Source organism: Podarcis filfolensis (genome assembly GCF_964270895.1).
Source record: "Podarcis filfolensis genome assembly, chromosome: 2".
Lineage (NCBI taxonomy): Eukaryota > Metazoa > Chordata > Lepidosauria > Squamata > Lacertidae > Podarcis > Podarcis filfolensis.
In genome coordinates, this window is record NC_139605.1 from 12049035 (window position 1) to 12071068 (window position 22034).

General features: G+C 47.6%; 2 protein-coding genes across 2 annotated transcripts in view; both read left to right on the top strand.

Moving 5' to 3' along the window:
• The window catches only part of LOC310758191 (uncharacterized protein), a 29976-nt gene that overhangs the window by 1647 nt on the left and 6295 nt on the right, over positions 1-22034 (top strand). Inside the window, exons 4-9 of the mRNA XM_083604119.1 lie at positions 271-293; positions 1513-1634; positions 2645-2677; positions 4942-5447; positions 20720-21229; positions 21821-21916. Of these exons, the coding sequence (XP_083460245.1) occupies positions 271-293; positions 1513-1634; positions 2645-2677; positions 4942-5447; positions 20720-21229; positions 21821-21916 (1290 nt within the window). The remainder of the gene's footprint in view (positions 1-270; positions 294-1512; positions 1635-2644; positions 2678-4941; positions 5448-20719; positions 21230-21820; positions 21917-22034) is intronic.
• Positions 9994-16687, top strand: LOC310756902 (E3 ubiquitin-protein ligase TRIM7-like). Its single transcript, XM_083601831.1, has 7 exons — positions 9994-10648; positions 11161-11256; positions 11580-11810; positions 12197-12219; positions 13489-13610; positions 14971-15003; positions 15983-16687. Exons 1-7 carry the CDS (start codon positions 10214-10216, stop codon positions 16489-16491), a joined length of 1449 nt encoding a protein of 482 aa, XP_083457957.1. The 5' UTR covers positions 9994-10213; the 3' UTR covers positions 16492-16687.

Genomic DNA, 22034 nt, shown 5'->3' on the forward strand with positions numbered 1-22034 from the left:
TAGTCACATTAAAATGCTACCAGAAAGAAAACACTACATGAAAAATGAAAGGCATCGGTCCCGGGGTCGCAGAAGGGGCCCTTCTAGATCAAACCACAGGCCCCTTCATTCTAGCATTGTGTTCTCTTATTGGCCAACCAGAGGTCACTGGGAAGCCTAAAAAACAGTAGTGCTCTCCAAACCTGTGATTCCCAGCAGTTGCCACTCAGCTGCTTAGTATTTATAACTGACTGCAGAAATGGCTCCCCTGACATCTTTCTTCTCTTCCAGGATATTGGAAGCTTCTTGCAGAGGTAAGTGATGGAAAACCCCTACCTTATTCTGATGCTATGAATGTTCCAGTTTAACAGGTGGGAAACTCACTCTCCAGTTCCTCCTTCCAGAGATAGCTTAGGACTCAATCGTCAATTTCACAAAATCACAGACAAAAATAGGGACACATTTTTGTGGTAGCTATTGGTCCCATCTACTGTAAAATTACAGACAGAAAGCTGTTCCCATTGCATATCTCTGAAGGCCCTTCTCTGTGATGGAATCATTTACTCTGCAATTGATAGAAAAAGGGGGAACATCCCAAAGGTGCTTGTAAATATCTTCACTATAACTTAACCTTAAATATCCAGCGTATTTCAGGTTTCTGCAGGTTCTTCCCCAGATATAGGAACATGAGAAAGGGCCCTACTGGATCAGGCCAGTGGCCCATCTAGTCCAGTATCCCGTTTTCACAATGATTAACCAGATGCCAGCGGGAAACCCACAATCAGGATCCGAGCCCCAGAGAACCCTCCCCTTCGGTGGTTTCAGCAACTGGAGTTCAGAGGCACCACTGCCTTTGACGCAGCCGTGGTGAAGAGTAGCCGCGGAGAGCCTTGTCCCCTAAACAATATCTGAGAGCCTTGTCCTCCAAACAACTTTAGACACTCCTGAATTTTGAGAATCTTCCATGTTTAGAAAATATTGCTTTAATTTCTTTTTTTTTAAAAATGAATATTTATTAAATTTTCCAATATTGCTTTAATTTCTAATATTTTCTCCATTTTTAAAATCTATCACTGTGCTAAAATACATTTATAATGTGAATTGCAAAAGCCATTCTAAAGCATTCTAAACTTCTTTATATTTCAGAAATGCAAATACCAAATCCATTTTATTTTGCTCATTAATCACGTGAAATGCTTCAGTAAAACTGGTGTAGTGCTAAAATTTCTCCGTAAGGACCCAGTATTGTTCACTTTTCTTTAAAAAATAATAATTTGCATATATCGGCTTCTTTACCTTCAATCTCATATTCATACATTTCCTTCAGTATATTTTGGAAGCAAGTGAGTTTTGGTTTTCCTTCAACTTGTTAGGTGCTCTCCAGATGCTCCCTTTTGCCATAGGAAAATCCTGCTCCCTAGTCTTCAGGATATATATCCATCATGCCTTTATCATCAGGATGAGACACCTGCCTTGTCAGAAAGCTCCTTGCATTGGAAGGATGGTGGCTTGACTTTGTTCTTCTCCTCCCAGGTCTCAGGAGAAGGAGAACTTAGAGGATCCTCCGGTGGCTTTTCCTCCTGCCCTGAAGTGGAGGATCTGGGACTTCTGTGATATTAATCCCTTCCTGGAGGGAGTCATGAAGCAGTTCAGAGGTAATGAAGAAGGGCTGCGAGGGTTTTATACTGGGCATTTAAAATTGCTCATGAAAGGCTCCAGGTCATTAGCAGTGCCAGGAAAATGGAATGTTTATTTATTCCTTTTCAATATCTAAAAGTCACACTTTCCTATGTAGATGACTCACAACTGATTTTTCTTATGCAATTGAAAGAGGAGTATAAACCCTTCTTGCTGGGCTCTGGAAGCTCTTGCGAGATCTTGGGGGAACCTCCCAGATTCCAGTCAGCAAGGTAAAGGGCTTGAAAGCTCTTGCCACGAAGGGTTTGGTCACCACGCAAATTGCTTTTAAGACCTTACTGGACTCTGAAAGGCTCCTGCAAAATCTCATAGGGCCATCTTGAGATCTCTGATGGCAGGGGTGATTCTGGCGGTCGTTCTGACTTTGCTCAATTTGCCTTTATGCACAATCCCCAGGAATGTAGCCCACCCTTGAGTTGTGAGTTCTCTGTAAAAAGTTGTCCTTGACCTCTTCCCATCTCTCAGCCAGGCCTTAGGTGCTTTCATGCATCTCACCCATTTCCCAGGTAGCCTCACCTACAGCTTTTCGGGCATCTCCTCTGTTCCTTTGGCCCTGAGATTAATGTAAGGGGGGGACAGGAGAGAGGAGGGCTGTCCAGGAGCCAGCCAGGAGCAGAGGGGTCTGGGGTTGAGGCCTCCTGTCCTGGAACAGGGATGTCTGGACCTTGTTGTTGAGGGGGAGATCTTCTGGGGATCCTGCTCCTCCTTCCAAGATTTGGGCAGGCCTGAACCTTGACATCACCCCTGCCCTGGTTATCCAGGGATAGCCAGTATGGAGAGTTTCAGTTTAAGGTAGGTTTAACTGCCAACGCCCATAATCTCCAGCTGGCATGGCCAGTGGTTAGGGATGATGGGACTTGTAGTCCACAACACCTGCCTACAATCTCATGAGCTCATATTGTTCTTTCCAGGTTTGTGTTCTGAATGATGGTGTGATGCTAAATCTCTATTCCCTTTTCTCTCCCAGACACTGTGGAATATGGACTTCAGCTGCAAAAAGGTACTTTTAATCATCATCATAATTTATTATTTATACCCCGACCATCTGGCTGGGTTTCCCCAGCCACTTCCCCGGGCACAAATTCAGGAGAGAGGGGATCTGCTTCTCAAAAGACCAGGCCACTGCAGCCCTTCCATCTATGCCTTGTTGTTATTGTTGTTGAGTCGTTTAGTCATGTCCGACTCTTCGTGACCCCATGGACCAGAGCACGCCAGGCACTCCTGTCTTCCGCTGCCTCCATCAGTTTGGTCAAACTCATGCTGTCCATTCCTTCATTTCCTCTTATTTCCCAGAGGCATCTGTTCCGTGAGAGCAGCATGCTGGGCTAGAGGGGCTCTTGGCCTGATCCTGCAGACTCTTAGGAAGCCCCCAGCCCAGGATGGCTGGCTTTTCTGTGCCCAATCTCCATAAGACACAGGGGTGGTGTGAAGCCAAAGGCTCCTGGCACATGAGGGGGAAATATCCCTTTGAGCCATACAGGATCCCCACCCCTTTTATGTAAGAGTGGGAAATGCATGAACACAAATAGCTCAGAAAATGGCTGCAACAACCTTTGGGGGCGAGAAGGTGAATGGGTTCTGGTGTCAGTGGAGGGAGGGGGGCTGCCTGAGTGTGAACTCCAGTGGTCCGGCTTCCCTGCAAAATGGGGGTCTTCCCTCAGCTTTTGTATTGGACGGAAGACAAGACTTCTCTGCTTAAACTAGAGAAACCTGAATGAAATTAAAAGAGCAGGGCAGAATTACACCACAGACCAGAGGAAAAGGCTCAATGGGAAGACAAAAGTGCAGTCTGTCCTCATCCTGGACACCACAAAAAGGGAATCATAAGAGCTGGAAAAGGTGCAGCAGATGGCAACGTATAGGAAACTCGTACTTCTCTTTAAAATTACATTCTGGGATTCTTTTTGACAACAGCAGTGAGTAAAATACATAATGGCTAATCAATACAATAATAAGCTAGAAAAACACATTATTACATTTAGCGAAAAACTAAAAAAAAAACTAATAGCAGCACTGGCAACATCCCACATCACACTTCCAAAGGCCTGTGTACAAATGTGTGTCTTTAAAAAGAAATTGCTTGACTAACATTCCATAACGGGGGGGGGGGGTGAGAGGACTGCAGAGCAGATCTTCTTCCTAATGTCCATCAGTCTGACCAATTTTTATATGGGCTTTTCCATAAATGTGAGGAAGAAAAAGACAAGTCATATAGCCAATCAAGACTAGGGAGCCATTGAAGGTGATGGGTGGGAATGGCACTTCCTAGGTGTTACTGGGTTTGGCTTTAATAAAGTATATATTTTTTTTAAAGAATTTATATATTGCCCTTGGTATTGCAACAAAAAATTCATTAACACCAATTCCCAGAAGAAAAAAGCCATCCATATCAACAATGTAATAGATGTCAATTCAAAAGAAAGAACTATCCATTTTCTGCATCGCTCTAACCAAAACACAAGCAATAATCAAGTTTTTCTTGGCTGACTGCTCATACTTTGCCTGGGGGAAACAGACCAAAGGCCCACACTGCAGAACATGGGAGGGAGTCCCTCAGAAGGTGGTGGACTCTCCCTCCTTGGAGGTTTGGGTGGCCCCCTGTGGTGGATGCATTGCCGGGGGTTGGACTAGATGACCTTTGGGGTCCCCTCCAACTCTACAATTCTACGATACACTTTCAAGAATCCCAAGTAGGACATTTCACACAGGGGTTGGGGAAGCCTAACCACTTTATTGCTTTTTATAAACTACCTGGAAGGATGGGGTATAATATAATGTTAAATATATAACTGAAACTTGAATGGTGGTTACAAGGAGGCTGAGAGCACCTGCTGCCAGTTTTACCTGGCCTGTCAAGCATGGTCTGCCAAGTGATGTGAGGTAAAATACAAAGAAATGAATGAGAGTCCCTGCTTGGACTCCCTTCTGCCATGAACTGTGGGGGGTGGGGTGGCCTTAGACAAGCCACTGTGTCTCAGCCTCAGTTTTCCCATCTGAAAAACAGGCATACTAAGATCGACTTAACTCACAGGGTTGTTGCATGGGTTCTATGTAGATAATGTGTGCTAAGTACTTCGAATTCTTGAAATAACTGCAGATGTTTCCAGAATCATTATTAGAGTTGATGAACATCCCTGTCTCCAATGCAGAGCCATGGAGTCCCTGTTCATTTCAGAGGGGATGCTATTTCTGTCATGTGCCTAAAAAAGAGTCAGCTTCCCAGTTGACGTTGTTTCTCTTCTCTTGCCTCATCTGCCCCCACAGAAAACGTAACTTTGGATCCAGACACAGCAAATCTCGGCCTCATCCTGTCCGAGGATCGAAAGAGTGTGAGAGAGGGAGACTTCTATCAAGACCTGCCAGACAACCCTGAGAGATTTGACACACATGCCTATGTACTGGGACGTGAGGCGTTCAAGGAAGGCAGACGTTTCTGGGAAGTGGCTGTGGGGTGCGAGGGGCAATGGGCCGTGGGGGTGGCCAGAGAGTCTGTGAAGAGGAAAGGCAAGTTAACCATTGGCCCTAAGGAAGGGTTCTGGCGCATAGGGAAGTGGGGTGATCAATACAGGGTCTCCACCCACAATGGGCCCCCTGTTTCAATTCTGGGTGGGGAGCCCAAGAGGATCCGAGTGGCCCTGAACTGTGAAGGGAGACGGGTGTCCTTTTACAATGCAGATACAGCAGCCCTCCTCCACTCATTCTCAGAAGCCTCCTTCTCTGGAGAGACCCTCCAGCCCTTCTTTTACGTGAGGAAGAAAGAGAACCTGAGACTCTCTTGACTGAGGGTGGAGACAGGCAAGTGTATATTCATTTCCATCATGGCACATTCAGTCTCCAGGACTGAGCTGACAAGCACTTGAGAAACCATATTTGCAGAACTGTGATTGGCCATCCCTCGTGTCAATAATGATGCAACTCTCCCTTCTCAGGCCAGTTTTGTAAATGACACTGATTGATTGGGTCCCCTGTCAATCCCCAAACTTAGGAAAAAACTAACCCTAGACACATTCCTGTTTCAATGTCGTTCTCTCTCCAACCCCCAACTTTGACTTAAGATTTCTAGAGACAATACTGTTAAGTTGTGGGTGAACATATCATACGACACAGCGATTCTTCAAACAGCTCTTGTTTATTCACAGGACAGGACAGAACTGAACTGAAGGGTTCAGTCAGCCTGCTTATATAGAGCTCCAGTACCATGTTACTGTAACAACTTTCTAAAACTATCCAATCACTGAACATCACTTTTGATCCTTCATTTGCATAACTATCTACAGTATCCCCCTGCTGGCCCAGGGTGAGAACTTCAGTACATAACAAATACCATCATCTTTTTTGAATAAAATCAGAATTATGCACGGGCATCACTTAAAACCTTTCTCAGCCTCAATCCTGTTCTCAGATTCCTTTTCCTCCATCAAAATCTCCACTGGCCAGGGAGATGGAAGTTTCAAAATCCCTTATTTTTTGCTACTCCTCAGGGAAGCTTATGTGGCAATTCAGCAAAATCTCCATATCCAAAGAGACCTGTTTGCTAGTTGAGTGCAGATTGCACCCTGGAGCCCTTAAAACAAATTAATAAATGGAAAGAACATGAGAGACCGGGAAACGCTGTTGGAAGGGACTGTGTGAGATCTCACAGGAGTCTCCAGAGCCCAGAAAGCAAGGGGGGGCCTTTGGCAGTGGGGAAAAGATTTTCTAAGTCCACCTTGCTTACTGGCCTCTAGAAAGGTCAAGATCTCTGGCTTTGGGCAAGTAAGGATGGTTGCTTGGGGGGCATTTTTGAGGGTCTTCCGAACTTATGCAATATTGCCCTTGCATGCACAAAGAGTCAGACACTATTAAACAACAAAAATGCTGACCCTAGGAATGTAACCCCCCACGTAGGTCTTGGGCCTCGATGTAGCAAAATCCCCTCTGACAATGAGGAGCCTCTGTCAGAGGTTCTGAATGACAATCTAGAATAAAGAATTTCAGTTGGGGGTGGTAAATTCCCATGTATACAATTATTTTCTCTAAGGTGCTTTGTATCAAACAATCAGATACTTGCCTGTATTTCTACAGAGCCCCTCTTCTTATCCTTTCTTATAACAGGCCTGAAAGAATTTGGGGATATGTTTCATGTGCTAATATGTTTGATTCTATTAAAGATTGTACTACTTGCTGCTGCTTTGTTGTTTCAACAGCCTAATATCCATTCCCCATGACACTTCTTCTAGGGGGTTTAGGAGGGTGATCTCCTGTTTTATCCTCAGAGGAACCCTATGAGGTAGAAGAGGCTCAACTGTGAGACTTAGAAAAAAGGAGAAACTTTCAAGTTTATGGTCAAATAGGATTTGAACCTGGGCCTTGTCATCCCAAGTCCAACACACTGGGCACTCAGAATGTGAAATCTTAACAAGGGTCCCTTCAGAGATGTGTTTGAAAGCCCTCCCTGCACAGCTCCTCTATATGTTGTAGCTCCTCTTCAGACCTTCCTCTTCTGACCCTGAATGTCTGCAGGAGGAGTCAATCCAGTTTGAGTGAGTGCAGATTTCAGGGGCTTCCCTGCATAGGCTTGTATTTTGCACCTGGGTCCATTTCTGGATCTCAGCATTCGTTTTAGAAATGAAATCAATAAAAGGTTTTTCAATAAAAGTTCTCTTCCACGTGGGCAGGTGGAGATGGGATCAGTGGGGGAAAGCCAGGAGCTGTACAGCAGATTGAAAATACGCCAGCATCCATCCTATGTTATATGACTTCAGAAGCGACCTTTTCCCATCTTTCGCACTACCATTCTTAAAATTTTTTAAATCCACATGAAAGAGGCTCTGAAGTCCAGCTACCTTCACACCTGCAGGGGGCAGCAGAGACCACGAGTCACAGGCTTCAATTTCCTGGAAAGGAAAACACCCCCAGTTCTTGAATGGGCAAGAGAGAGTGAAACTTAACCCCCTCCCACACCGCCCCATGGCTGCGGCTGGGGGTCCCATCTATGCAGGACCTCTGGGAGGAAGACACTTGCTCCATCTGCCTGGAGTATTCAAGGGATCCAGAGATCATCCCTGATTGTGGGCACAACTTTTGCAGAGCCTGCCTGAGCCAGTTCTTGGCGGAGTTGGAAACTGGGGCCTCGTGTTCTGTCAGCCTCAGACTTTCCGATTGAAAAATGAGGACAATAAAAGTGTCTTAACATACAGGTCCATGTAAGGATTCTGTGCAGATAATGTGCTGGAAGTGCTTTGAACACCTGAAAGAACAAATGGTTTCAAGAATTATTACTGAGAACTTGTGGAGCATCCCGAACGCAGGGCATTGAGCGGGAATGAAATTTCTGTCATGGGTCTAAAGAAAAGCTCATCTCTGAGCTCCTGCTGTTTCTGTCCTCTTTCCTTGTTTACCCCCCAGAAAACGCAACTTTGGATCCAGGCAACTTTGGATCCTGCCTCATCCTGTCTGAGGATCAGGAGAGTGTGATAGATGGAGATGCAGATCCAGATCTCCCCAACAATCCTGAGAGATTCGACACACACGTCCCCATGTGCTGGGGCAAGAGGGGATCACAGCGGGCAGACATTTTTGGGAGGTCATTGCAGAGAGTGAGGGGCATTGGGCTGTAGGGGGGGCCAGGAAGTCTGTGAGAAGGAAGGGCAAGTTGGCTCCTTGTCCTGAGAATGGGATTTGGGAGGTGGGGAAATGGGAAGGAGAATACAGCCCCTCCTTCCTCCTTATGCCTCTGCTCTCTTCCTGCTTGAGGATCCGAGGGAGCCTGAGCTCTCATCTGTCCTTTCACGCTGCAGATCCAGCAGCCCTTCTCCATGCATTCCCAGCACCCACCTTCTCAGGAGAGACCCTCCAGCCCTTCTTTCTCTCCAGGGAGAAGCCCTATGTGCAGGACAGAGATGGGCCGGCCCTTGTGTCACTCCTGGTGCAACTCTCCCTTCTCAGACCAACTTTCTACACAGCAGTGATTGGCTTGCTGTTGGGTCAGTCGGGAGAGGAAGCCCGCCTCTTGTCCCTCCCCCAGGCAGCTTTCCCAAAGGAGTCACTTGTTTGGTTCATGTCCTCTCTGAATAAAGTGAGAAAGGGCTGCATTCATCTCTTGGCAATACGAGAACAGGGCCTTCTCTGCAGTGGCTCCGCGTCTGTGGAATGCTCTCCCCAGGGAAGTTCACCCGGCGCGTTCATTAGACACATTTAGGCACCAGGCAAAAACGTTCCTTTTTAATCAGGTGTTCGTTTGACCTGTTTGACATACTATATCCTTTTAAAATGTGGCTCTTTTGGGGAGGTGTTATTGGGTTGTTGTTTTTATTCTGATCATATATGTTGTGATTTTTTTCTGTGAACCGCCCTGAGACCTCCAGATATATGGCAGTATATTAATACAGTAATAATAATAATAATAATAATGCAAACAAAGGGCTGCATTCACTGAGAAAACGGGGCTAAGCTGGGCCGTCTTTAGCAGATGCGGTGCTGGGGTGCAAATATCAGCCCAGCGCCCCCAAATTACCACGGATATTGTTGGGGTGGCAGTAGCTCCACCTGCCAGCCATGGGGGGGCGCAACTCTCCCCAATGCTGTTGCAGGAGAGCGATCCCCACAGAGATTTGGGAGTGAAGTTGTGCCCCTCCCAAGCCGCCTTGAGAGCAGAGCGATCCCTGCAGATGTTTTGGAGGGAAGATTCACGCCCACCAGCCTTATGGTTGGCGGGGCGCAGCTGGGGGGCATGCAGGGAAAGGAGAGGCCGCGCAGCCCCCCCCCCCACTTGCTGCGGCACCCCTGAGAGGCCCTGGGGCAACGCACCACCAAGCCCTATGGGAAAGGCGGCTCTGGGGCTAAGGGAAAGATGCTGGTAATAGCTGCCCTGTGATGTGATTGGCAAGTATCTGGATACTATTTAGCTGAGATACGTTTGCAAAGGAGGTTTGCACAGTGGGTTCCAGAGGTTATTACAGTGGTACCTCAGGTTACAGACGCTTCAGGTTACAGACTCTGCTAACCCAGAAATAGTGATTCGGGTTAAGAACTTTGCTTCAGGATGAGAACAGAAATCGGGCTCCGGCGGTGCGATGGCAGCGGGAGGCCCCATTAGCTAAAGTGGTGCTTCAGGTTAAGAACAGTTTCAGGTTAAGTACAGACCTCCGGAACGAATTAAGTACTTAACCCGAGGTACCACTGTATTGCACATTATCAGACGCTGGCGATTTTGTCAAAACGACTCACTAAAAACTGGCACCGGAATGGAGGGCTGGGCTGTTTCTCCTCTGTATGTCTTGGCTACTCACTAGAAAGAAGATGTCAATGGAGGAAGGCGGGGGAGGGGGACGGCAGTTCATTCATTAGTTTGCAAAGTTGTCTGAGGCTGACATGCTGATAGGAAACAAAAACAACGACAAACTCCCCCAGCTCCCACAGGGAAATGATAGCTTAAACTCCAAGGCAGCAGGGATCCTGAGTAATCACATCTGAATTTCCTGGAAAGGAAACCCTCCCATTTGCTGACGCAAAAGAGAGAAAACGAAACCAGCTCCCTCTTCCCGGTGATTCCGCCATGGCTGCTTCTGGTGGTCCCGTCCGGGATCTCTGCGAGGAAGCCACTTGCCCCATCTGCCTGGATTATTTCAGGGATCCAGTGATCATCCCGGAGTGCGGGCACAACTTCTGCCGAGCCTGCCTGATCCAGTGCTGGGAGAAATCTGAGGGAGAGGCTTCCTGCCCTCAGTGCAGGAAAACAGTGGAGCAAAGCAGCATCAGGAGAAACCAGCAGCTGGCAAATTTTGTGGAAATAGCCAAGAAATTTATTCATCTGGGGGAGAAAGAGGGAAAGGAGGGAGAAGGAAAAGGAAGGGTCTGCGAGAAGCACCAGGAGCCCCTGAAGCTCTTCTGCCAGGAAGATGAAGCCCCCATCTGTGTGGTGTGTGACAGATCCAAGGAGCACAAAAGCCACGAGGTGGTTCCTCTGGAGGAGGCGTCCCAGGAGTACAAGGTGGGAAAAGGCAGTGGGTCTTACTTGGGGGTGGAAAAGCTGCTGAGAAGCGGAGCTGCAAAATAAAAAATAAATATAAAATGTTGTAATATATTTTCTCCTCTTGCAGCCCAAAAGGAATCCTCCAGCAAGAGATATTGTGCAGCCTGATGAAGCTAAACTTCTGAAACTATACAATCAACATTTTTCTATTTGAGGGATTTCAAGTGTGCCCAATGACCCCCTGAATGCAGGCTGCAGTTACTCCTCTGGGAGGAAAGATTGCAACATCTAGGGTTAATTTAATAAAAAGGAGGGGGGAGATGTTGGAGGTGTGTTCAGTGTGGGGGACAAATAGCAAACCCCCCATGTTTCTCAGCTCTGATATAGGGCAGCCCCATTTCTGTCTCCTCTGAGATGAAAAGGGGAACCTCTGCAAAAGACCCAGGGATGTGGGGCAGGGAGCAAACATACGATTCAGCTTGCCTGTCAATGTGTAATGCAGCCCAACTTGGACTTTGTTTTCTTTTCAGGATCAGATCAGCAGCTGCCTAGACAATGTGAGGAAGGAGAGAGAGAAAATTCTAGTATTTAAAGCAAACACAGAGAAGGAAAGCCAGGACCTGCTTGTAAGAACCATTGTTACTGCTTTAAGATGAAAAAATGCTATAGTCTAGAATCAATATCGGGGGAGGGGGAATGAATATGAAATACAGAAAGTGGTTTCTTTTTGAACAGCCTCATCTCCCACAGAACATGAAAGACCATTTGAAGGAGGGGGGTGGGCTTGTGTTTATGAAGCTTTTTCCCTGCTGAATACTGGTGTAATCTCTCTAAAAGTTCAGAAGTGGCCTTCAAAAGGAATTGGGATAACTGGCCTCTTCATCCTCAAGAGCAGACTAGATGCCTGATGTTGGCCCTTTGTCCTCTTCTTTTAACCTCTTTGCTGCAGAAACAAACAGTTGCAGAGAGGGAAAAGATGGTGGCTGAGTTCAGGCGACTGCGCCAGTTTCTGGAAGAACAGGAGAAACGTATTCTGGCCCAGATGGCAGAGGTGGAGAAGGAGATTGCAGCCAAAAGGGAGGAGCACCTGGCCAGACTCTCCAGGGAACTCTCCTCTCTTGACAGCCTCATCCAGGAGATGGAGGAGAAGCTTCAGGAACCAGCGAGTGAATTCCTGCAGGTGAGGCCTCATCCTGATGCGAGAGGGTGGAGTGTGCTGCTTCATAGTACAAGCAGGAGGATAACATGTCTTAGCCCCCGCCCCCCAAAAAGCTGCTGCAAGGAAAAGAATTGGTACATGAAGGGTGAAAGGCGTCATTCCTGGGGATGCAGAAGGGGCCCTGCTAGATCAAACCACAGGCCCCTTAATTCCAGCATCATGTTCTCTCATTGGCCAACCAGAGGTCTCTGAGAAGCCTAAAAAACAGTAGTGCTCTCCAAACCTGTGATCCCCAGCAGTTTCCACTCAGCTGCTTAGTATTTACAACTGACTGCAGAAATGGCTCCACTGACATCTTTCTATCTTTCTTTCTTTCTTTCTTTCTTTCTTTCTTTCTTTCTTTCCAGGATATTGGAAGCTTCTTGCAGAGGTAAGTGACGGAAAACCCCTGCCTTATTCTGATGCTACAAAAGTTCCTGTTTAACGGGTAAGAAACTCGCTCTCCAGTTCCTCCTTGTAGAAATAGCTTAGGACTCCATCACCCATTCCACAAGATCACAGACAAAAACAGGGACACATTTTCCTAGCTATTAGTGTCATCTACAATCATAGGAAGGAAGCCATTCTCCGTTACATACTTCTCCCTTTTCCCTGATGGGTTCATTTCCTCTGCAATAGATACAGAAAAGGGAGACGTTCCAAAGGGGCTTCACTATAACTTACCCTTAAATATCCAGTGTATTTCTGGCTTCTGCAGGTTCTTCCTCAGCCATAAGAAGGTGAGAAAGGGCCCTGCTGGATCAGGCCAGTGGCCCATCTAGTCCAGCATCCTGTTTTCACAGTGACTAACCAGATGCCAGTGTGAAACCCATGAGCAGGATCCGGGCCCCAGAGGACACTCCCCTCCTGTGGCTTCAGGAACTGGAGTTCAGAGGCACCATTGCCTTTGAGCCAGCCATGGTGAAGAGTAGCCTCTTGAGAACCTTGTCCTCCAGACAACTTCAAAAAATTTTTTTGAAAATCTGCCATGTTTAGAAAATATTGCTTTTATTTCCAATATTTTCCCCATTTCTCAATGTAACCACAGTGCTAAAATACATTTATACAGTAGTACCTTGGTTTATGAACTTAATCCGTTCCTGAAGTCTGTTCTTAAACCAAATCTGTTCTTAAACCAAGGCACGCTTTCCCTAATGAGGTCTCCCACCGCCAGTGCCCTTCCACCGTTCAGCTTCTGTTCATAAACCAAGGTAAAGTTCACAAACTGGAACACTACTTCCATTTTTGCGGAGTTGGTAAACCGAATAGTTCATTAATAGTTCATAAACTGAGGTACAACTGTAATGTTAATGGCAAAAGCACTTCCTTATAATTCAGAAATGCATATACCAAATCTATTTTGTTCTCCTCATTAAGGCCCAGTATTGCTCACTTTTCTTCAATTTTTTTTTGCATATATCAGCTTCTTTACCTTCAATCTCATATTCCTGTTTTCTTCAGTATATTTTAGTTTTCCTTCAACTCGTTGGGTGCTCTCTAGATCCACACGTCAACAAAATGCTCATTCTTGCCGTAGGAAAACCCTGCTCCCAAGTCTATATATCCATCATGCCTTTATCATCAGAATGAGACACCTGCCTTGTCAGAAAGCTCCTTGCATTGGAAGGATGTTGGCTTGACTTTGTTCTTCTCCTCCCAGGTCTCAGGAGAAGGAGAACTTAGAGGATCCTCCTGTGGCTTTTCCTCCTGCCCTGAAGTGGAGGATCTGGGACTTCGGAGATATAAATCCCTTCCTGGAGGGAGTCATGAAGCAGTTCAGAGGTAGTAAAGAAGGGCTGAAAATATTTTATACTGGACATTTAAAATTGCTCATGAAATGCTCCAGGTCATTAGCAGTGCCCGGAAAATGGAAGATTTATTCTCTTTCAATATCTAGAAGCCACACTTTCCTATGTAGATGATTCACAAATGATTTTTCTTATGCAATTGAAAGAGGAGGATAAACCCTTCTTGCTGGGCTCTGGAAGCTCTTGCGAGATCTTGGGGGAGCCTCCCAGATTCCAGTCAGCAAGGTAAAGGGCTTGAAAGCTCTTGCCACGAAGCATTTAGCCACCACTCAAATCACTTTAAAGACCTTACTGGGCTCTGAAAGGCTCCTGCGAAATCTCATGGGGCCGTCTTGGGATCTCAGATGGCAGGGGTGAATCCGGGGGTCGTTCTGACTTTGCTCAATTTGCCTTTATACACAATCTCCAGGAATGTAACCCTCCCTTAAGTTCTGAGTTCTCTGTAAAAAATTGTCCTTGACCTCTTCCCATCTTTCAGCCACGCTTTGGGTGTTTTCACGCATCTCACCCATTTCCCAGGTAGCCTCACCTACAGCTTTTGGGGCATCTCCTCTGTTCCTTTGCCCCTGAGATTGATGTAAGTGGGGCAGAAGGAGGGAAGGAGGGAGGCTGCCCAAGAGGCAGCCAGGAGCAGAGGGGCCTGGGGTTGAGGCTTCCCGTACTGCAACAGGGGTGTCTGGATCTTGTTGCAGATGGGGAGATCTTCTGGGGGTCCTGCTCTTCCTCCCAAGATTTGGGCAGGTCTGAACCATGACATCACCCCTGCCCTGGTTATGCAGGGATAGCCAGTATGGCCAGCTCCCATAATCTCCAGCTGGCGTGGTCAGTGGTTAGGGATGATGGGACTTGTAGTCCACAACACCTGGCTACAAGCTCATGAATTCATATTATTGTTGCCAGGTTTGTTATCTGAATGATAAGTAAAGGTAAAGGTACCCCTGCCCGTACGGGCCAGTCTTGACAGACTCTAGGGTTGTGCGCTCATCTCACTCTATAGGCCGGGAGCCAGCGCTGTCCGCAGACACTTCCGGGTCACGTGGCCAGCGTGACGAAGCTGCTCCGGCGAACCGGCACCAGAGCAGCACACGAAACGCCGTTTACTTTCCCGCTAGAAAGCGGTACCTATTTATCTACTTGCACTTAATTGTGCTTTCGAACTGCTAGGTGGGCAGGAGCTGGGACCGAAAGACGGGAGCTCACCCCGCCGCGGGGATTTGAACCGCCAACCATGCGATCGGCAAGTCCTAGGTGCTGAGGTTTTACCCACAGCGCCACCCGCGTCCCTATCTGAATGATAGTGTGATGCTAAATCTCTGTTCCCTTTTCACTTCCAGACACTGTGGAATATGGACTTCAGCTGCAAAAAGGTACTTTTAATCATAATAATAATTTATTATTTATACCCTGCCCATCTGGCTGGGTTATCCCAGCTATTTCCCCAGGCACAAATTCAGGAGAAATGGGATGTGCTTCTCAAAAGATCAGGCCACTGCAGCTCTTCCTTCCATGCCTTATTTCCCCTTATTTCCCAGAGGCATCTGTTCTGTGAAAGCAGCATGCTGGGCTAGAGGGGCTCTTGGCCTGATCCTGCAGACTCTTAGGAAGCCCCCAGCCCAGGATGCCTGGCTTTTCTGTGCCGAATTTCAATAAGACACAGGGGTGGTGTGAAGCCAAAGGCTCCTGGCACATGAGGGGGAAATATCCCTTTGAGCCATACAGGATCCCCACCCCTTTTATGTAAGAGTGGGAAATGCATGAACACAAATAGCTCAGAAAATGGCTGCAACAACCTTTGGGGGTGAGAAGTTGAATGGGTTCTGGTGTCAGTGGAGGGAGCTGGGGGCTGCCTGAGTGTGAACTCCAGGGGTCCGGCTTCCCTGCAAGATGGGGGAAGGGTTCTATGTAGATAATGTGTGTTAAGTACTTCATACCCTTGGAAACAACAACAACAACAACAACAACAACAACAACAACAATAATAATAATAAATTTTTTTATTTATACCCCGCCATCCTCAGCCAACATTGGGCTCAGGGTGGCTAACACCAAATAGAATACATTAAAAACACATAATCAAATGATTGGTTAAAATACAGTTCAAAATCACATTTGAAATCAAAATAAAATTAAGTGGAAACCCACGAATCACAACTGTAGGGGTAAGGAAAGAACTGCAGATGTTTCAAGAACCATTATTAAGAACTTGATGAACATCCGTGTCTCAAATGCAGAGCCATGGAGTCCCTGTTCATTTCAGAGGGGATGCTATTTCTGTCATGTGCCTAAAAAAGAGTCAGCTTCCCCGTTGACATCGTTTCTCTTCTCTTTCCTCATCTGCCCCCACAGAAAATGTAACTTTGGATCCAGACACAGCACATCCCCTCATCATCCTGTCTGAGGATCGAAAGAGTGTGAGACAGGGAGAAGTGCGTCAAGACCTGCCAGACAACCCTGAGAGATTTGACACACACGGCTTTGTGCTGGGATGTGAGGGTTGTACATCAGGCAGACGTTTCTGGGAGGTCATTGTGGGAAGAGAGGAGGGGTGGGGGGTGGGGGTGGCCAGAAAGTCTGTGAAGAGGAAGGGTGTTGTGTCTTTTGATGCTATGGAAGGGATCTGGGGTTTCGGGAAGTGGGACGGTGAGTACAAGTTATGCTCCCCCCTTGAGGCCCCTGTTCCAAGTGAGGAGCCCAAGAGGATCCGAGTGACCCTGAACTGTGAAGGGGGACGGGTGTCCTTTTACGATGCAGACACAGCAGTCTTCCTCTGCACATTCCCGGCAGCCTCCTTCTCAGGAGAGACCCTCCAGCCCTTCTTTTATGTGGGCAAGAGAGTGAACCTGAGCCTCTCTTGACTGAAGGTGCAGACAGGCAAGTGTCCATCATTGCCATTATGACATATTAAGTCTCTTCAGGACTGAGCAGACAGGTACTTAAGAAGAAACCTTATTTGCAGAACTGTGATTGGCCATTCCTTGTGTCAGTCATGATGCAACTCTCCCTTCTCAGGCCAGCTTTGTAAATGACACTGATTGGGTCCCCTGTCAATCCCCAAACTGGCCTGTTCTCTCTCCCTTGGGAATTGGCTATTTGTGTCAGTGCAGGAAGTGCAAAAGGGGGCAGAAGCAAGACGATAATTTGGGAAACAACAGCAACCCCACACACATTCCTGTTTCAATGCAGTTCTCTCTCCAGCCTCCAACTTGAGATTTCTAGAGACAATACCATCATCTTTTCCGAATAAAATCAGAATTCTGCACAGGCATCACTTAAAACCTTCCTCAGCCTCAATCCTGCTCTCAGATTCCTTTTCCTCCCCCCAAGCCTCCACTGTCATGGAGATGGAAGTTCCAAAATTCCTTTCTTTGCTGCTACTCAGGGAAGCTTATATGGCAATTCAGGAAAATCAGAGACCTGTTTTTTTAGTTGAGTACAGTCGGCCCAAAACTCACACACAACTTACTTGTGTGATCGCAGCCCGGAGCCCTTCGTCAAAACACAAATTAATAAATGGAAAGAGAGGGTGAGAGACCATGTGATATCTCACCAGAGTCTCCAGAACCCAGAAAGCAATGGGGGGAGGGCCTTTGGCAGTGGGGGGGGAGAGAGTTTCTAAGTCCACCTTGCTTACCGGCCTCCAGAAAGGTCAAGATCTCTGGCTTCAGATAAGTGGGGGGATTTTGGGGGGTCTTCCTGACTTGCACTATATTCCCTTTGCATGCTGACCCCACAAATGTAACCCCCACGTAGGTTTTGGGCCTCGATGTAACAAAATCCCCTCCGACAGTGAAGAGCCTCTGTCAGAAGTTCTGAAGAGAGAACAGTGACAATCTGGAAGATTTGGGGGGGGGTCAATTCCCATGTATACAATTATTTTCTCCAAGATGATTTGTAGTGAGCAGTCAGATCTCTTCTTATATTTTTGTATAACGGGCCTGAAAGAATTTGGGGATATGTTTCATGTGCTAACATGTTTGATTCTATTAAAGATTGTACTTCTTGTTGCTCCTTTGTTCCACGTGACACTTCCTCCAGGGATTTTAGGGTGATATTCTATTTTATCCTCAGAGAAACCCTATGAGGTAGAAGAGGCTGAGCTGAGAGACTTAGAAAAAGGAGAAACGTTCAAGTTTATGGTCAAAAGGGATTTGAACCTGGGCCTTGTCATCCCAAGTCTGGGTACTCAGAATTTGAAATCTTAACAAGGGTCCCTTCAGGGATGTGTTTGAAAGCCCTCCCTGCAAAGCTCCTCTCTATGTTGTAGCTCCTCTTCAGACCTTCCTGTGTTTACCATGAATGTCTGCAGGAGGAGTCAATCCAGTTTGGGTGAGGGGCACATTTCAGGGGCTTCCCTGCATAAGCTCGTATTTTGCACCTGGGTCCATTTCTGGATCTCCACATTCGGATTAAAAATGAAAGCAAATCCCCCAAGTCTGAAGTCTGCCCATCCCTTTATTTGGGGGAATCCCACCACCAGGAGAGAAGTGAGTCTGAGCCGTATCTGCCAGGTCAGTGAGAGAGCAGGTATCCTATTGACACCCTACTTTTCAACACAGACAGTTGTGGGCAAATGGAAGGGGGGAAACTCAAAGAATGCCAATTGCAATAGTTCCCCACCCCATTTTCAACAGAAGCATTGCAACCAGTGCCAAACAGATGGGGCATAAAAACAGGGAGAGGCGTTTTAATTCCACATTTTTATCATAGTCACCTGAATGGCAATTCTCAATTTGGAAGAAGTGGAGACATCACATCTTTCTTTTCTCTTCTGAGCTCTGTGGAGCAAAGAGGAAATTGAGCCTACAGCCCTGTGTCCTGGGATAAGTCCCTTTTAACTTACTCTTAAGTAGACATATGAGTGCCCTCTATTTCCTGGAGATAAAAAGGATTAGCTCACAGGTTTTGGTGATTGCCTAGAGAAAGGCCTTCTTCACACACATGGTTTTGGCCACTGGCTTAAACACCCTTTTAAAGTTGGTGAGACGAAGGAATTGTGAGACCAAAAGCCCTTTCCTGTTGTTCACCTCCACAGCTTCTGCTGATTCAGAGGTAGACTGCCTCTGCACCAGGAGGTTTCATTGAGCAGGATGCTGTGCTCTGTCCCCTGTGACATTTCTGCCCTTTCCTCAGCCCCGGACTGGACATCTCCAACTCCACGGATCTCCTGCCCTGTTCAAAGGGAAGTTCGGTGTGGGAGACAGGGAAAAAAGGATAAATGGCACACACAGAGGGAAGGTGGTGAAGGTGCTGTGTGCCAGCCTTTCCAGCTGGAGGAACTGATCTCCTCTCTGCTGCGGTTCCTGCCAGGTTGGCTGTGAATAAAGTTCCTCTCACCCATGACTTGACTGTGGATGAGCAGGCTGGTCTAGTCTATTCCTGAGGCCTTATGGGTAAACATGGTGGAGTTGGTGCAGCGTCAGGGCAGACTTGAGAGCCAGCCGGGGGGGGGGGGTACTGTGGTCTACAGTGGTACCTCGGGTTAAGTACTTAATTCGTTCTGGAGGTACGTACTTAACCTGAAACTGTTCTTAACCTGAAGCACCACTTTAGCTAATGGGACCTCTTGCTGCCGCCGCGCCACTGGAGCACGAATTCTCTTCTCATCCTGAGGTAATATTTGTTCTGTTCTCTTAACCTGAGGTAATATTTCTGGGTTAAGGTAAAGGTAAAGGGACCCCTGACCATTAGGTCCAGTCATGACCGACTCTGCGGTTGCGACACTCATCTCACTTTACTGGCCGAGGGAGGCGGCGTACAGCTTCCGGGTCATGTGGCCAGCATGACTAAGCCGCTTCTGGCGAACCAGAGCAGCGCCCCGAAACGCCGTTTACCTTCCCGCCGGAGCGGTACCTATTTATCTACTTGCATTTTGTCGTGCTTTCGAACTGCTAGGTTGGCAGGAGCAGGGACCGAGCAACGGGAGCTCACCCCGTCGCGGGGATTCGAACCGCCAACCTTCTGATTGGCAAGTCCTAGGCTCTGTGGTTTAACCCACAGCGCCACCCACGTCCCTATTTCTGGGTTAGCGGAGTCTGTAACCTGAAGTGTATGTAACCTGAGGCCCCCGGCCTCTTGAGTGAGATGGGCGCACAACCCTAGAGTCTGTCAAGACTGGCCCGTAAGGGCAGGTTACCACTGTATAGAGATTCTCTTTCTCTCTCCAGCTGAATGGGGATCTAGAGTGTTTGTTTCTGGCACTGAGTAATCGGGACAGATTTGGGATTCTGCTGGTTTACCGCCCGCCTGGCTCCTCAGCAGTCTCCCTGCCTGAGTGGCAGAGCCAGTCTTGGGGGCAGAGTTGGGGACTCCCAGACTGAGGCATCTGGGGGTCTTCAACCTCCATGTTGAGGCGACTGGCTCTGGGGGTGGCGGCTCAGGAATTCATGTCTGCCGTGACAACCGTGGGGCTGTCCCAAGAGGTTGCTGGCCTGATGCATATCGCCAGGTGCACACCAGATTAAGAGGAGAACCCTCACTTCAGCATGGATCAAATGAAACATCAGAGATGCTCAGAGCATCAACACTGAAATTTCCCCCCAAAAAAGCCATGTGTTCTCTGTTTTCATGAGGAATATGTATCAGCCACCAAGCAATAATACTTTAGCAGTATATAAAGATAAATATCACAAGTCAAAAGAGAGGAAACATTTCCCCAACACCAAAAGATAAAAAATAAAAAAACTTCCATGGTTCATGTTAACGTAAACCCCTGTTTAAAAGGCAAGCAGCCACGCCCCCCGACCACTCCGATTGGCCGGCCGGGGGAGTGACGCGCCTAGGACTACCAATCACGCGGGCGACATCCCCCCGCCCACAGAGAGTTCACTCCTGCAACTCCGGAAGGAAAGAGGTTTTCTCTTCCTCTCCTCGGCTCCTTGATTTAGCAAGGAGTTCTGCCCGTTCTCTTTGAAAAAGCAAATTTCAATGTCACAGAGACCCTGTTCTACTGCAATAGATGTCTCTAAGGCAGCTGAGATCCTGAATTTCCCTGCTTGAATTTCCTGGGTGGGGGAAGCAGAACCCCAGATCTCCTTGCTAAGGCCACGTCTGCGGAGCGAAAGGGAAATCTGGAGTCACCCCTGAAATCTCCTCATGGAAAGGAAACGGAGACATCCATTCGCGCATGAAGAGCAAAGCAAACGAAAGCATCTCTCTCTTCCTGGCGAGGCAGCAGCCATGGCTGCTTCTGGGGGTCCCGTCCAGGATCTCTGCGAGGAAGCCACTTGCCCCATCTGCCTGGAGAGTTTCAGGGATCCAGTGATCATCCCGGAGTGTGGGCACAACTTCTGCCGGTCCTGCCTGATCCGGTGCTGGGGGGAATCCGAGGGAGAGGCTTCCTGCCCTCATTGCAGGGAAATCCTTCAGCACAGGAACCTCATCCCCAATCGGCCGCTGGCAAATGTTTTGGAAAAACTCCGTCTTCAAGGTGAAAAGGAGGCCGAAGGAAAGGGGAAGATCTGCGAGAAGCACCAGGAGCCCCTGAAGCTCTTCTGCAAGGAGGACGAAAGCCCCATCTGTGTGGTGTGTGACAGATCCAAGGAGCACAAAAGCCACGAGGTGGTTCCTCTGGAGGAGGCGTCCCAGGAGTACAAGGTGAGAAATCTCTCTGGGTTTCCTTTGGGGATGGTGAGGGTGAAATAGCAACAGAGAAGGGGGTCTTGCAAGAAAACGCTTTAATGTATTCTCCCCTCTGGCAGCCAAAGAGTCACTCGCCAGCAGGAGCTTTTGTGCAGCCTTCTAAAAACCAAACTTCGGAAATTTTATTCAATAAACATTTCTTTTTTCCTTGCAGGGAATTACAGTGCCCCCAATGTCCCCCTGCAGGAGAAACTCACCCCCAGTTCATCCTCTGGAAGCAGCTCCCTTAGGAAAGGGCTGGAGGGAGGAGCAATGGAGGTGGCAGGATCAAAGAATGGTGGAGTTGGAAGGGACCCTGAGGGCCATCTAGTCCAACCCCCTGCAATGCAGGAATTCTGCCCACAGCTGTCCCTGGTTGGGCTTGAACCACCAACCTTCTGGTTAACAGCCAGACACACTGACCCATTGCGCCACAGGATCCCTGGATGACGAAGGCAAAGACCACAGTCTTTGGGGCAGGGAGCAAGCATATGATTCAACTTTCCTGTTATTATGAATTCCAACATAGAAAAAAGCAAGCAAACTTTGGTTTTGATTTGTTTTCAGGATCAGATCAGCACCTGCCTAGACAACACGAAGAAGGAGAGAGAAAAATTTCTGGTGTTTAAAGCAGACGCAGAAAAGGAAAGTCAAGACCTGCTTGTAAACGTCATTGTTTCCTTTAAGATCTTCGGGGGGGGGGCAATGAATATGGAATACAGAAAGTGGTTTCTTTTTGAACAGCCCTATCTCTCACAGAGCATGAAAGACCATTTAAAGG

Excerpts from the sequence above, each read along its gene's own strand:
- LOC310756902 (XM_083601831.1), top strand. The coding sequence starts at position 10,214 with ATGGCTGCTTCTGGTGGTCCCGTCCGGGATCTCTGCGAGGAAGCCACT. Across the intron at positions 10,649-11,160 it reads AGGCGTCCCAGGAGTACAAG|GATCAGATCAGCAGCTGCCT; the intron begins GTGGGAAAAGGC and ends TTTTCTTTTCAG. Across the intron at positions 13,611-14,970 it reads AGTCATGAAGCAGTTCAGAG|ACACTGTGGAATATGGACTT; the intron begins GTAGTAAAGAAG and ends TTTCACTTCCAG.